Source organism: Onychostoma macrolepis, chromosome 03 (assembly GCF_012432095.1).
Source record: "Onychostoma macrolepis isolate SWU-2019 chromosome 03, ASM1243209v1, whole genome shotgun sequence".
In the NCBI taxonomy this organism is placed as follows: domain Eukaryota; kingdom Metazoa; phylum Chordata; class Actinopteri; order Cypriniformes; family Cyprinidae; genus Onychostoma; species Onychostoma macrolepis.
In genome coordinates this window covers 34,221,760-34,235,303 of record NC_081157.1, presented here as the reverse complement: position 1 = coordinate 34,235,303, position 13,544 = coordinate 34,221,760, and the positions used below count along the sequence as shown (strand labels likewise).

The 13,544-nt window shown below is 36.3% G+C and overlaps 2 gene segments (V, D, J or C); both read right to left on the bottom strand.

Moving 5' to 3' along the window:
• Window positions 1–2,345: 2,345 nt before the first annotated feature.
• LOC131535118 (Ig heavy chain V region 5A-like) lies at window positions 2,346–3,489 on the bottom strand. The segment is given in 2 exon segments: window positions 2,346–3,253; window positions 3,375–3,489. Coding segments are annotated over 2 exon segments (465 nt in total).
• Window positions 3,490–12,714: 9,225 nt separating this feature from the next.
• Window positions 12,715–13,153, bottom strand: LOC131537802 (Ig heavy chain V region 914-like). The segment is given in 2 exon segments: window positions 12,715–13,031; window positions 13,102–13,153. Coding segments are annotated over 2 exon segments (366 nt in total).
• Between the last annotated feature and the right edge of the window lie 391 nt (window positions 13,154–13,544).

The window sequence follows — 13,544 nt, the reverse complement described above, 5'->3', positions numbered from 1 at the left end:
GTTAGCTGTGGAGTGTGAGTTACTATGGCAATAAATGCAGCTAAAAGCCAAGCCACTTTCATGGTACCTAAAACCCAGAATTGGTGCAAACTAAACTGAAACTTACCTGGCTAGCCAGCTAAACCGGCTTCATGGTACAGGGCCCTGAACTTAAACTCCCAATAAACGTATTGTTGTTGAAAATCTTTTTGTTCATGCTAGTCCTTTCATGCTGTGCTTCTTCCCTAGACGGGGCACAACAATTATGATAAGATGTCTTTGGTATGTTTCTTTGGCTCAGAGATGTACTGTGCTGCAGCATCATCTGCTGTTGTTTTCTCATTTTCCTCCCTGGCTTGTTTTTGTACAGCTCTGTGCTTTTCTGCATCATTGTGTATCTTGCACAGTAATATACAGCTGTATCTTCTGTCGTCAGACCAGAGAGTTTCAGGTTCACCATGCTGTTTGAATTATCTCTAGTGATCTCTATTCGTCCCTCTACACTTTTAGCATACACTGTTTTACTGGCATCATACCAGATAACCCCCATCCAGTTCAGTGTTTTCCCTGCTGGCTGTCTGATCCAGTGCATGCCATGCTGTCCAAAATTAAATCCAGATCCTTTACACGAGAGATTCAAAGTTTCTCCAGGCTTTTTGGTGACAGGACTTGATGGGATTGACTCCAGGCTCTGGCCATCAACACCTAAAACAAAAAATTATAATGGCCTGTCAGCATTATCATATACAGTACATCTATTAACCTATTAATGAAATCTGAAGCCAGAATTAAATATTGTTACACAGACAAATAGATTGTTATACATACTAGTAAAGCACATCAGGAGAAAAAATAAGAATGAAATGTCAGCCATTTCAAATGATGCAGGAAGATCAACTGCTTCAATGTCATTGAACACTGCTGGTAGAAATACTGTATGTAATGTAATTTACATTTGGGTGGAGCTTTAACATTTATAAAATATGCCACTGTTGGTGAGACAAGTATAGAATCTCCTTATTTCATAATATTAAATTACCATAATATTTTGTTTGTCATTTAATTCCATTTAAAGAAGGATCTTATTTTTTTTATTTTTTTTATTTTTTACATTATATCAGTCTGTATTTTTTTAATCTCTTCAAACATATTTGAATAAGAATGTTCACAAGTTCTATATATATATTTTTTTATATATATATTCTAACAATTTCAGTAACTCCGGGACTTTCTCAAATATGTGAATTACTGTTCTTTAACCTCTTCAGTAATTTTCATGTGCTATTTAATGTTTATACATTCATTACGTCCAATTATTATTGTGATGCTTATGGAGCAATATTGTGTTTCTGGCTACTACTGTTAAATAACAAGATGACCTATAAATCCTATCTTCCACATATTGTAAAGAACTAGCAAATAGCAAGGTGCAAATTATTTTTAGTGATTAGACTGGGGAAAAATATCAGAAAGACTTCATTTGTAATATGATAATGGTGTTTTTGTACAGGGAGGCTGTTGGTGTCTGTCACTGTGTTTCTTTGGCACAATAATACACAGCTGTGTCTTCAGCTCGCATATTCTTTCCTTGCAGTGTTATTGTGTTACTGGACCTGTCTCTGGTGATACTGAACTTGCTTTTCAGGGAATCCTTGTAGTATAAGCTTCCACTATACCAGATCATTCCAATCCACTCCAGAGCTTTTCCTGCAGGCTGACGAATCCAGGCTGTATTAGAGCTTGTAACTGAATATGAGACTTTACAGTTGATAGTGAGAGTGGCATCAGGACGGACAATCAGAGACTCAGGCTGAGTGAGTTCATATGAATCAATACCTGTATCAAATCAAATAATACCTGTTAATAAGACAGTTTGACATTTAAAAACTTTTAACAAGCTTTTTCACAACAAAATGATGTATCACACAGAAATTAGACTAAACTTACAGGATATCACTGCCAGAAGCAGCACTAAAGATGAAGAGATCATGGTTTGTTTCACAGCACAGTTTGAATGAACTGAAACGATTCTTCACTCTCTCTAGTGATCAGATGAATGTATAAACTGACTCATGCCTGCTGTTTAAATATGCAACAGGAGATTTACATAATCATACAGAGATGTTAATGAACTTCACATGCATCACATTGTCCTGAACATTATTTTAAAAGCTTTTAATTTTTTAATTAATGAGGTCATTACTTACATGGATAGTCAATGATCAGAAATGTAAACAATTTGCAGACATTGTGACTGTAAGTAATTTTTGTTTTAACACCAGCTAAACACCTAGAAGTGACAAAAATATAATTTATTGCTTATATTAAAACATTTATAGCATTAAATTCAGAAATGTGGACTAGCTGAAAAAAAGTTTACTTTTTTCTATTTTATTTTACTTTGGTTAAAATGTATTTTATTTCAAGTAATAATGGGATTTTTATTGTTTTAGTTGACTGTAATAACACTGATTCTGAAAGTATGGTTATTTTGGACCTACATCAGAAAGAATAAAATTCAACTATGTTAGCGATATGTTTTAATATGTTCAACATCCCTGATCTGCAGAAATCTACACTCATCACACGAAGGCAGAGAGTGCCCTCTATTGTAATATCAGCAGTATTCTCTTCAAAGATGAATAACTTTGACTTTAACCTTCACTTTATATGTGACTATACATAGCAAACAGTTACAGGTAATCTAAAAATGTCCTTCATGTGGTAAAGTCCAATGAATTGGTTGTGTTCAAGTCAAAAATATAATTTAATCTGATTAAACCAAATTGATTGTACTATTAGGTTACATCATCAAAGTAAAGTCTGCGGGTCATTTCTCAGACGTTTGCTGAGCTGTAAAACACTGATGTAAGTAAGAGTAATTTTTGTTGACTATTTTTGATTGCTTGTTTCATTCAAGATGTTTATGACCAGAACTGCTTGTGTTTTGTATCACAGCGTGCTCTCTCTCTGGCGCAGTAATACACAGCTGTGTCCTCAGTCTGCATATTCTGTCCTTGAAGAGTCACTGTGCTGCTGGAAGACTCTCTGGTAACTTGAAATCTACTTTTCAGTTTATCACTGTAATATGTGTTACCATCACCACATATCTCTCCAACCCATTCCAGAGCTTTTCCTGCAGGCTGCCGAATGAAGTCTGTGCAGTAGTTGCTGTCAGTCACTGAATATCCAGAGATTTTACAGGACAGTGTCAAAACCTGACCAGGACTTAAGACCATAGATTCAGTCTGTGTCAGTTCAACACAGTGGACACCTAAGAGGGAAAATATGGTCAGACATGTTAGAGATATGACAACATTATGTATAATTATGTATATTATATACCTTAAGTGCTTTTATTAGGAAGTATCTCTAAAGAAGCTATAAAGACTTACGAGAAACAACTGCCAGCAGCAGCAACAACCAGAGAGACGAGGAGATCTGTAATGTGGGTTTTGGGTTTGGTTTCATGTTCTTCTTTTCATGTCTTTTATTTTGGCGTTTAGTCATGATCCCTGTTTGTGTCATGCTTCCCTTGCCCTCATGTATTCGTGCTATTGGTTCCTTTGTTCATTGTGTCATGTTCTGATTGGTTATTGTCCTGTCATGTGACTCTCAGTTCTGTTTGCTCATTGGTTGATTCTTGTCATGTGACCTGTTTTGTTTGCTATAAGTAGCCATCATGTTGCCATTGTCTCGTCGTGTATTAATGTTGTAAGCTGCTGTTGGTGAGTCTAGTCTGTTCAAGCCAAGCCTCTGGTATCCATGTGGTGCGGCTGACACAGAACAGCATATGCAGCTTGTGTTCAGCAGATACTCTCCAAAATGGCGCTACGGTGACACAGATGAGACAAATTGTTGAATAAAGTTATTTTATTTTCTTTGTGTAAAAAAAAAAAAGTATTCTCATCACTTCATATAGTTCAAATTGAACCACTGATGGCAGATGGAGTATTCTGACGATGTCTTCATACTTTTCTGGGCCTTGACAGTGTTATTTACTTGGCAGTCAATGGGACAATCACAAGCCTCCCGGTTTTCATCCAAAATATCTTAAATTGTGTTCCGAAGATGAAGGAAGCTTTTACGGGTTTAGAACGACATGAGGGTAAGTGATTAATGACAATTTTCATTTTGGGGTGGAGTATCCCTGGCTTCTTTTGGAGCAGGCAACTATTTTTACAGCTAATGTTGAGACGTGAGAGTGAACTGGGCCAAAATACAAAAAGTAAGTTAAACATTCAATGTGATGGATATATTATTTGAAGATGTATGTATCATGGCCAGATAGTTATTTTAAAAGTATATACATCCTGTAAATTATGTGTTAAGTTTACTTTACATACAGTACATTTAAAGGAAAATGTGAATAGTTTTTAGAAATAAAAATTCCAGAAATTAATTCTGAACTTTCTGTATTTGATTATTCTTTCTTACTAAGTTCTTAGAAAGTCCAGCCACTATCAATCACAACAATGTATATTACAGATGATTAAGCATATAAATCGTCAGTTTGTTGTTTTACACACATTCACACAGACATTATTTCATAGTTGTGAGATGCATAAGAAATCTTTAGACACGTAACACAAACCATAATCCATAACAACAAAAGACAATAATTTATTTAACCTTTTCTGATAAGAAGTTTGCGCTGCAAACACGAGCATTTTTGACGATCGTTTCTGTCTAGTCCACTCGTTTTATTGCGTTTAACCACAGCTGTCGTCTGTTTTTTGTCTGGGAGTGGCAGCAGGTATGCGTTAAAATTTCAAATTGGAGCCTGTACTACGTCGATTCTTGCATCCAACATCACAACAAGATGATATTTTAAACTCCTTATGTAGCCGAATCTGCACTGGTTTGAATGGGCCGCCTCCAGTTTTCCTTTTGTTTTGCCTCCAGCTAGCGCTGTGACGTAATCGTGACGTCGGCACAAAAAGAGTCTGTATAACCACGGCTGTGATAACATGCATCTTCATACCTATGGCCGAATCTCAGCTGTACTCTACTGATAACAACAGCCCTCCAGCTCGCGTGATACTGTTTAGTTAGGAAGTAGCTATGTGATGCATATTGTCACCTTCAATGTGGTTCAGCAATATGCGATTAGGTCATGAGCCACTGCAGGTTAAAGAATAGCCAAGAACGGATCACAGTATTTTGCAGTTTGCATGTTTAAATCAAACATAGCTCTGCAAACACATAGAATCAGTGTTGTATTGGAAACACATGAAATTTAATATTGTATATTTTTAATTACAACCGAACAAAGTTAGAATGTGCATTATAATTGAATATTTATATGCGATGTAATGCAGCTGATCAGTTAATATTCATCATCTGTATATGTGAATGAGGAAGTAGTTTTTGTATTGCTTTGACACTGAACTCATTCACAGTGACTGTCTAGCGCAGTAATACACAGCAGTGTCTTCAGTCTTGAGGCTGTTCATCTGTAGATACAGTTGACTGCTGGAATCATCTCTGGACACCGTGAACCTGCCCTGAACTGACTGGGAATAGTAGATTGGAGAACTAGCTGTGCTGATGTATGCAATCCACTCCAGTCCTTTGCCAGGGCTCTGTCTGATCCAGTGTAGATAGAGACCACTGAAAGTAACTCCAGTTATTGTACATGTAAGTTTGTGAGATTCTCCTGGTTTTTTAACCACTGCTTCAGACTGAGTGAATGTCTGGGATTCAATACCTGTGGAAAAAAACAACAACATTACATGTAATGAAGTATATTGTTACATTTTTGCACTATAGCTGTTCATGTATTGACTTACATGGTAAAACTGTCAGAATTACAAATATAAAAAACATTTTAAACATAGTTTGTTAAGTTTAAACCAGAAAGATAGCCTTTGTTTCCAGAGTTCAGATGTCTGTTCAGATCACAAAGATGCACGTCAGATTTAAAGAAGCAAGCTGATTAGCATATTCAAATCAGAGAACTGATGATATAAAATGCTGACACCTATTTTGTCCAGATTAATATTTTTGTGGTTAATGTTTGATCTATATAAACAGACCATTATTTTGCTATTATTAGAGATAAATGCCACTTTGTGTTGTATTACTTTTAATTGTATGTTGTTTAATGGATTTTAATATAATTGCTTTTTATTTTAATATGAAATTAAAATATTAATATTATAAAATATGAAATTGCAGAAAATTGTCTTCACATACAGTTTTGAAATAGCACAACCTGGAAAGTGTTTTAAACCACTGAAAATCAATTTAGCAAAATTCAGTATAGGCCTACAACAGGATAAATTCAAGTTCACTGAAAACTTCTATCACTTCTGAGACAACAGCAAAACTTTACTCTCTTCTTATGGGATGAGAGCAAAATGATGCAAACTAGTATAATGGATTTGATTGACTTTCTATTGAAACATAGTTTCTGATTATAATGCTTATTTAGCTAATTATTTTATTTTATTAGGTAATTGTTGATTTGATGAATATTAGTTTAAGGACAAAACATGATAAATACTGTAATGTGAATATGGTGATGTTTTTGTACAGGGAGGCTGTTGGTGTCTGTCACTGTGTTTGTCTGGCACAATAATACACAGCTGTGTCTTCAGCTCGCATATTTTTCCTTGCAGTGTTATTGTGTTACTGGACGTGTCTCTGGTGATACTGAACTTGCTTTTCAGGGAATCCTTGTAGGCTAAGCCTCCACCACTCGAGATCACTCCAATCCACTCCAGAGCTTTTCCTGCAGGCTGACGAATCCAGGCTGTATGGTGACTTGTAACTGAATAAGAGACTTTACAGTTGATAGTGAGAGTGGCATCAGGACGGACAATCAGAGACTCAGGCTGAGTGAGTTCATATGAATCAATACCTATATCAAATCAAATAATACCAGTTAATAGGAGAGCATGACGTTTAAAAACTGTTAACAAGCTTTTTAGCAACAAATTAATGTATCACACAGAAAGTAGACTAAACTTACAGGATATCACTGCCAGAAGCAGCACTAAAGATGAATAATTTTACATTATTTTCAGCATCATTACTCCAGCATCATTACTCCAGTCCCATCTTTTGTAACATTATAAATGTCTTTATCATCATTTTTGATCAATTTAAAGCATCCTCGACATTAAAGGGTACTCGACTGTTTTAAATATTGATAATAAATAATAATAGTAATAAATATTTCTTGAGCAGCAAATCAGCATATTAGATTGATTTCTGAATGATCATGTGACTGGAGTAATGATGCTGAAAATTCATCTTTGATCACAGGAATAAATTACATTTTAAAATATTCAAATAGAAAACAGTTATTTTAAATAGTAAAAATATTTCACAATATTTCTGCTTTTGCTGAATTTTGGATAAAATAAATGCAGGCTTGGTCAGCAGAAGAGAATTCTTAAAAAAAAAAAAAACATTCAAAAATGTTCAATAAATTTTGACTGGTAGTGTAGATATGAATCATTGCATCTAGTTGTTTTGGATAATAAAAAAACGTCAGGTCTGACAATATTGTGTCTTTTTGAATTTAAATCTAGATTTAATCGCATTGGCCCATGGAAACCTCTATGAACACACTTGACATGACTTGGCCAAAAAATCGTGGTGAACGAATTTACGTTTTATTAAAAAAAGTGTTTGCGTATTCTGCACTAATGGCGCGCGCACATAGGATAGATGCCTGCCCCCGGTGCGAGTCCCTATCAAGCACTTTACCGATTCAGCTGCTCTCCTCTCCTCCTCCTTCTGCCTAACTCTTTATGCCGCATCACTCACCGCAGAGCAAGCCTGTTCTTAATAAAGCTGATGTGAAAACGTGGGAAAAGCTGACGAGGAAGAAGTTGCGGTGAAGCGTTCTTTATATAGGCGGAGCAAAACACTCCATGGCTCCATCTACAGCGTATTGTGATTGGGTGGTTTACGCTGTCAATACAGGAGACAAACCAATGGGCCACTAGCTACTCGCAGTCCCTGCATGATGGTCTTTGGCAAAAAAAAAAAAAAAAATTCTGTCGGCCCCTTCAGTGCGTCGGCCCACCGGGAAAATGCCCGGTATGCCCGATTACCAGTCCAGCCCTGCATGGAGGTGATCAGTTTGTGGCACTGCTGAGGTGGTATGTGAAGTGCTCTAAAATTTCCTGGTAGAGGGCTGCGTTGACTGTGGACTTCAGAAAACACAGTGGACCAACACCAGCAGATGACATGGCAGCCCAAATCATCACAGACTGTGAAAACTTCACACTGGACTTCAAGAAACATAGATTCTGTGCCTCTCCACTCTTCCTCCAGACTCTGGGACCTTGATTTCCAAATGAAATGCAAAATTTACTTTCATCTGAAAAGAGGACGGACCACTGAGCAACAGTCCAGTTCTTTTTCTCTACAGCCCAGGTAAGACGCTTCTGACGATGTTTCTGGTTCAGAAGTGGCTTGGTAGCCCTTTTCCTGAAGACGTCTGAGCGTGGTGACTCTTGATGCACTGACTCCAGCTTCAGTTCTCTCCTTGTGAAGCTCTCACAAATGTTTGAATCAGCTTTGTTTGACAGTATTCTCAATCTTGCAGTCATCCCTGTTGCTTGTGCACCTTTTCCTACCCAAATTGTTCCTTCCAGTCAACTTTGCATTTAATATGCTTTGATACAGCACTCTGTAAACAGCCACACCTTTCAGTAATGACCCTCTGTGACTTACCCTCTTTGTGGAGGATGTCAATGTTCGTCTTCTGGATCATTGCCAAGTCAGCAGTCTTCTCCATTATTGTGGTTTCAAAGAACAAGAGATACCCGGAATTTATACTGTAGGGATGGTCATTTATTAAACTCAAATGTAAATATTCTAATATTTTGAGATACTGATTTTTGACTTTCATGAGCTGTAAGCTCTAATCATCAAAATTAAAACAAACAAACAAAAAAAAAAACATTTGAACTTTTCCACGACATTCTAATTTATTGAGATGCACTTGTAGTTACAGCTCTTTGAAGCTATGCTACAGTATGAATTTACTTTTGTGCTGAACAAGCACTAGGCTGCAGATCAGCAGCATGTTCTCAAAAAGGGGACCTTATGTGTGCGTTATATTGTATGTACACACATAAATAAAGCTTATATAGCTTTCATGCATTTAAAGGAGCAAAACTAGTACACTTTGAATTAGAGTGTTTGTGAAGTGAAGAGGAATCTTGATTGTGAATAGATTGTCTCGAGTTTTGAGAAAAGAAAGTATTCTGTGACTGTATGAGTCACTGTGTAGTTTATGTGATTGTGTGAGTCACTGTGTAGTGGACGACTTCTTGTGTTCCACTGCAACCTACTGACACAGATGAGAACTGCAGTTTTAAACTAAGTGTGTCTAGACCAGTTTTTGTATCATTGCCGCATACGTTAGTGTCACTGTGATTCTCTTGCACAGAAATACACAGCGGAGTCCTCTTTTGTCAGTCCAGACAGTTTCAGATTCATCATGCTTTTCGAATCATCTCCGCTGATTTCAAACCTCCCCTTAAAGGATTCTGCCTTATGTCCACTTCCAGAACTGAAGCCCAGAACCATCCACACAAGAAGTTTTCCAGCTTGTCAGATCCAGTACATGCTACAGCAGCCAAAGCTGAATGCAGATCCTCTACAGGACAGAGTCAGAGTTTCTCCAGGCTTTTTCACAACTGTGTTTTCAACGGACTCCATTTTTTTGACATTGTAGGCCTGTACAGAGATAGTACGAGAATTTTTTAGAAAAAAAAAAAAATCTGTCTATCTATACACACATCTTGTTAACTCACAGTTTAAGTTGAACAAAATTAGTAATAAGGGTATATTCTTCATCTTGTGAGTGTTTATATGACTCTACAGCTTCACTCGGCTCAGCAGGATATAAATACTTGCAGCCTATCATAGATTCTTTTGAATATGCTTAATAAGGAAATGATGGAAGATCACTGAGATGATCTTTTACATTTACAAAGAGGATAACCAGAATCCAGTGTTTGAAGGGCTTCTTAACATTAATTTCATTGATTACATATTTTAATGTTTGATTAGCATGAAATATTTATATCTACAGTATAGATTTATTTATTTTTTTTATTTTTTATTTTTTTTATTCACTTAAATGACCAAACCTAACATAAAGTAGAATGTTTGTGAAATTAACTTTCTCATGACATTTTTTTGAAGAACCATAGACAATATGATGTTGATAGAATGTCTGAATAAATGTTGAGAAGGTGTTTAAAAGAAAATATCCAGTGATTGTGTGAGTCACTCTGTTACAGAGCCGACAAGACAAGAGGCGTTTAGATCCATTTGCAGACTTTTATTAATAGACATGGTCACAAAACAAGCAGGGTCAAAAACATCAGCAAACATGTATAACACAGATAAAACAGAGTAATCCTAGGACAAGTGTGGGTCTACGATCGGCGAACAATATCCAACGGGGCAAGGCAGAGAGATAATCCAGGTACACGAGCTATAATCCAAGAGAGGTGCAAACAGTGTCTGAACGGTACAACTAGCAACTACATGTCAACTAGCAGTCATTAGAGTATTAGTAGACTGTCTGCTTAATATCTTCTAACACTTTACTTTGATGGATCCACAACATACAACATGCTGACTATGAGAAACTTTGCAATTATTGGTCAACTTATTCTACTAACCCTAAACCTACTCTACTGAGAGTTAGTAGACATGTAGTTGCAAATTAATGAGAATTAGTTGACATGTAGTTACAAAGTTGCTTATAGTTAGTAGAATGTCTAAAGTGGACTATCAAAATAAAGTGTAACCAAAAACAGGTAAGGCAAGACTATGACAACTAAGTGGGCTCCGTAGAGTAGCTATCGCTAGGATATACGCTATACAATACTCCGCGAAGAGGAAGTCCATGGTTTATGTAGGGTGTGAGATCAGTGCAATCAGCTGTGTGTTTCGTCAGTGCAATGGCTGATGGGAATTGTAGTGCAAGGTAATGTGAAACAGTCTGTGTTGTGTGAGAGTCAGTATGATGGAAGGGTGACCTCTGGTGGCAATCAGACGGAAGGCCACGAACCGGATTCATAACACACTGTGTTGTGGACTTTACTTGTTGGATTCTACTGCAACCTACTGTCACAGATGAGAACTGCAGTTTTACACTACAAGTGTTTGTACAAACCTGTTTTTGTATCGTTTGCATACAGGTTTGTGACACTGTGCTTGTCTTGCACAGAAATACACAGCTGAGTACTCTTCTGTGAGTCCAGACATTTTCAGATACACCATGTTTTTTGAATCGTCTCTAGTAATTTCTATTCAGCTCTCAAACTTTTGGCATAGTCTTGTCCTTGTCCGCTACTCCAAACACGGCCCATCCACACCAGTGCTTTTCCAGGTTTCTGTCTGACTCAGTGCATGCTGTAGTTTCTGAAAGTAAATCCTGATCCTCTACAGGAAAGACTCAGAGTTTCTCCAGGCTTTACCACTGATAAAAAAGAAATGGACTCCAAATTCTGACCTCTCACTCCTATTGAAAAATAAAATAGAAATAAGAACATAACATCAGGTAGAGTGAATATTTACTGTTACAGTTTGAGATGGTGTAAGGTTGCACATTATGACACACTTGCAAAGGCCAGTAAAAGCAGAAGGTGAAGCAGGTTGTTGCACATCTTTGATTCAGTGAAGTGGCCTCATATGAGATCCAGTGGAGAAGGACTGATCACAAATATGTTTGACAAATGGAGGGTGGTGACGTCATACAGATTTATGACAAAAAGGATGTTTCAAAATATTCAAACAGGCTAATTTGTTCAATTATATCAATACTGGGCGCATGTACAGTTAAAATCAAGATGTCTGTTGGAGTTGCTATTGACCTACATTTCTGTAATTCCATTTACATTCCAAATATACATTTATGAATAATAACAACATGATTTCACAGGTTATAATTGTATATACAGTATCTGTTTAAATTGATATATGTTTGGCCACTCCATTAGTGGATGACACTTATTTAAAGAGCAGCTTCTTGACCATCATTCAAAAGTAACAAAGAAGTTTTCCCTTTTTGTCAAAGTATTCATTATAACACAATAAATGACTATGTATTTATTTGTTTGTTTGTTTATTTAAGCTTAATAATGTAGACTTATTATTAGATTAGTAGACAAGTAGGTACTTATTATATAATTTCAAAAGACTACATCTATCTGTCTTTAAATGTAATGCAGTAGATGTTTGGTACAAATTTAAACTTTAATCAGATTTGATTTAAATGATGTACTCATTCATCAAATTAACTTATAACATTATAACTAACAAAATAAAAATGCCAACATTTATAACTGGTAAATGTTTTCTTAAGACATGTTGTGTTCTGTTAACAGCTGCTCCTTGGCAGGCATTGAAGTCACAGACACAGACATATAGGACTCTTTAATAGGAAATATTTTTTTCATAGTCAAGAGCTTAAGAATAAATCAGTAAATAAACAATACAATGATGACAGTATCAGTAATAATATCTAGACTGTCTGAAAGATTTTAAAACCATAAAAATAGACTTCACTATCATGAAATAATGATACATAATGATATTTTTTTAACTGGAAAGCAACGTGGTAAGGTTTTTATGAAGAAAGTACACTAATGTTTGAGTCAGTAAGGAAGTAGCTTAGTAAGGATTCTTAGCATAAAGCTGTGTATTTGTGTGCCGAGTGTGGTTTTTGAACAAGGCAGTAGCTGCTCTGTGTCACTGTGACTCTCTGGCGCAGTAATACACAGCTGTGTCCTCAGTCTGCATATTCTGTCCTTGAAGAGTCACTGTGTTGCTGGAAGACTCTCTGGTAACTTGAAATCTACTTTTCAGTTTATCACTGTAATATGTGCCACCGCTGCCACACATCCTTCCAACCCATTCCAGAGCTTTTCCTACAGGCTGCCGAATGAAGTCTGTGCAGTAGCTGCTGTCAGTCACTGAATATCCAGAGATTTTACAGGACAGTGTCAAAACCTGACCAGGAGTTAAGACCATAGATTCAGTCTGTGTCAGTTCAACACAGTGGACACCTGAGAGGAAAAATATACTGTAACCATGTGCAAGAAATTTTTATTTTTAAGAGTTTCTGTAGAGACTTACGAGAAACAGCTGCCAGCAGCAGCAACAACCAGAGAGACGAGGAGATCATGGTTTGAGACGTGTGAGAACAAGCTGCTTCTTTTCATCTTAATACTCAAATAAAGAGGAGGAGGAGGAATATTTGCATACAATACTGAATTGCAGTAAATGAGTATCTACATGTCATATTCTTATATGATTTTATATTATGGGCTTTTTTTCTTTTTCCATTTCTTTCAGAAGACAGCATTGATGGGGATGGATGGGTGTTGTGTTTAGGGAATATTTAAATGTTATCTGTGACATTAAGAATAGAACGCATTTAATTCAACTTGATATTTATTTTCTAATATATTCACTTAAAGTCATTAATGGCAAATGAATCAGCAATCATGGCATTTATATAGCTTATATTCTAGGTAAATATGGGCCAGTATATCATCCATTAGGATAAGATGTCTTTG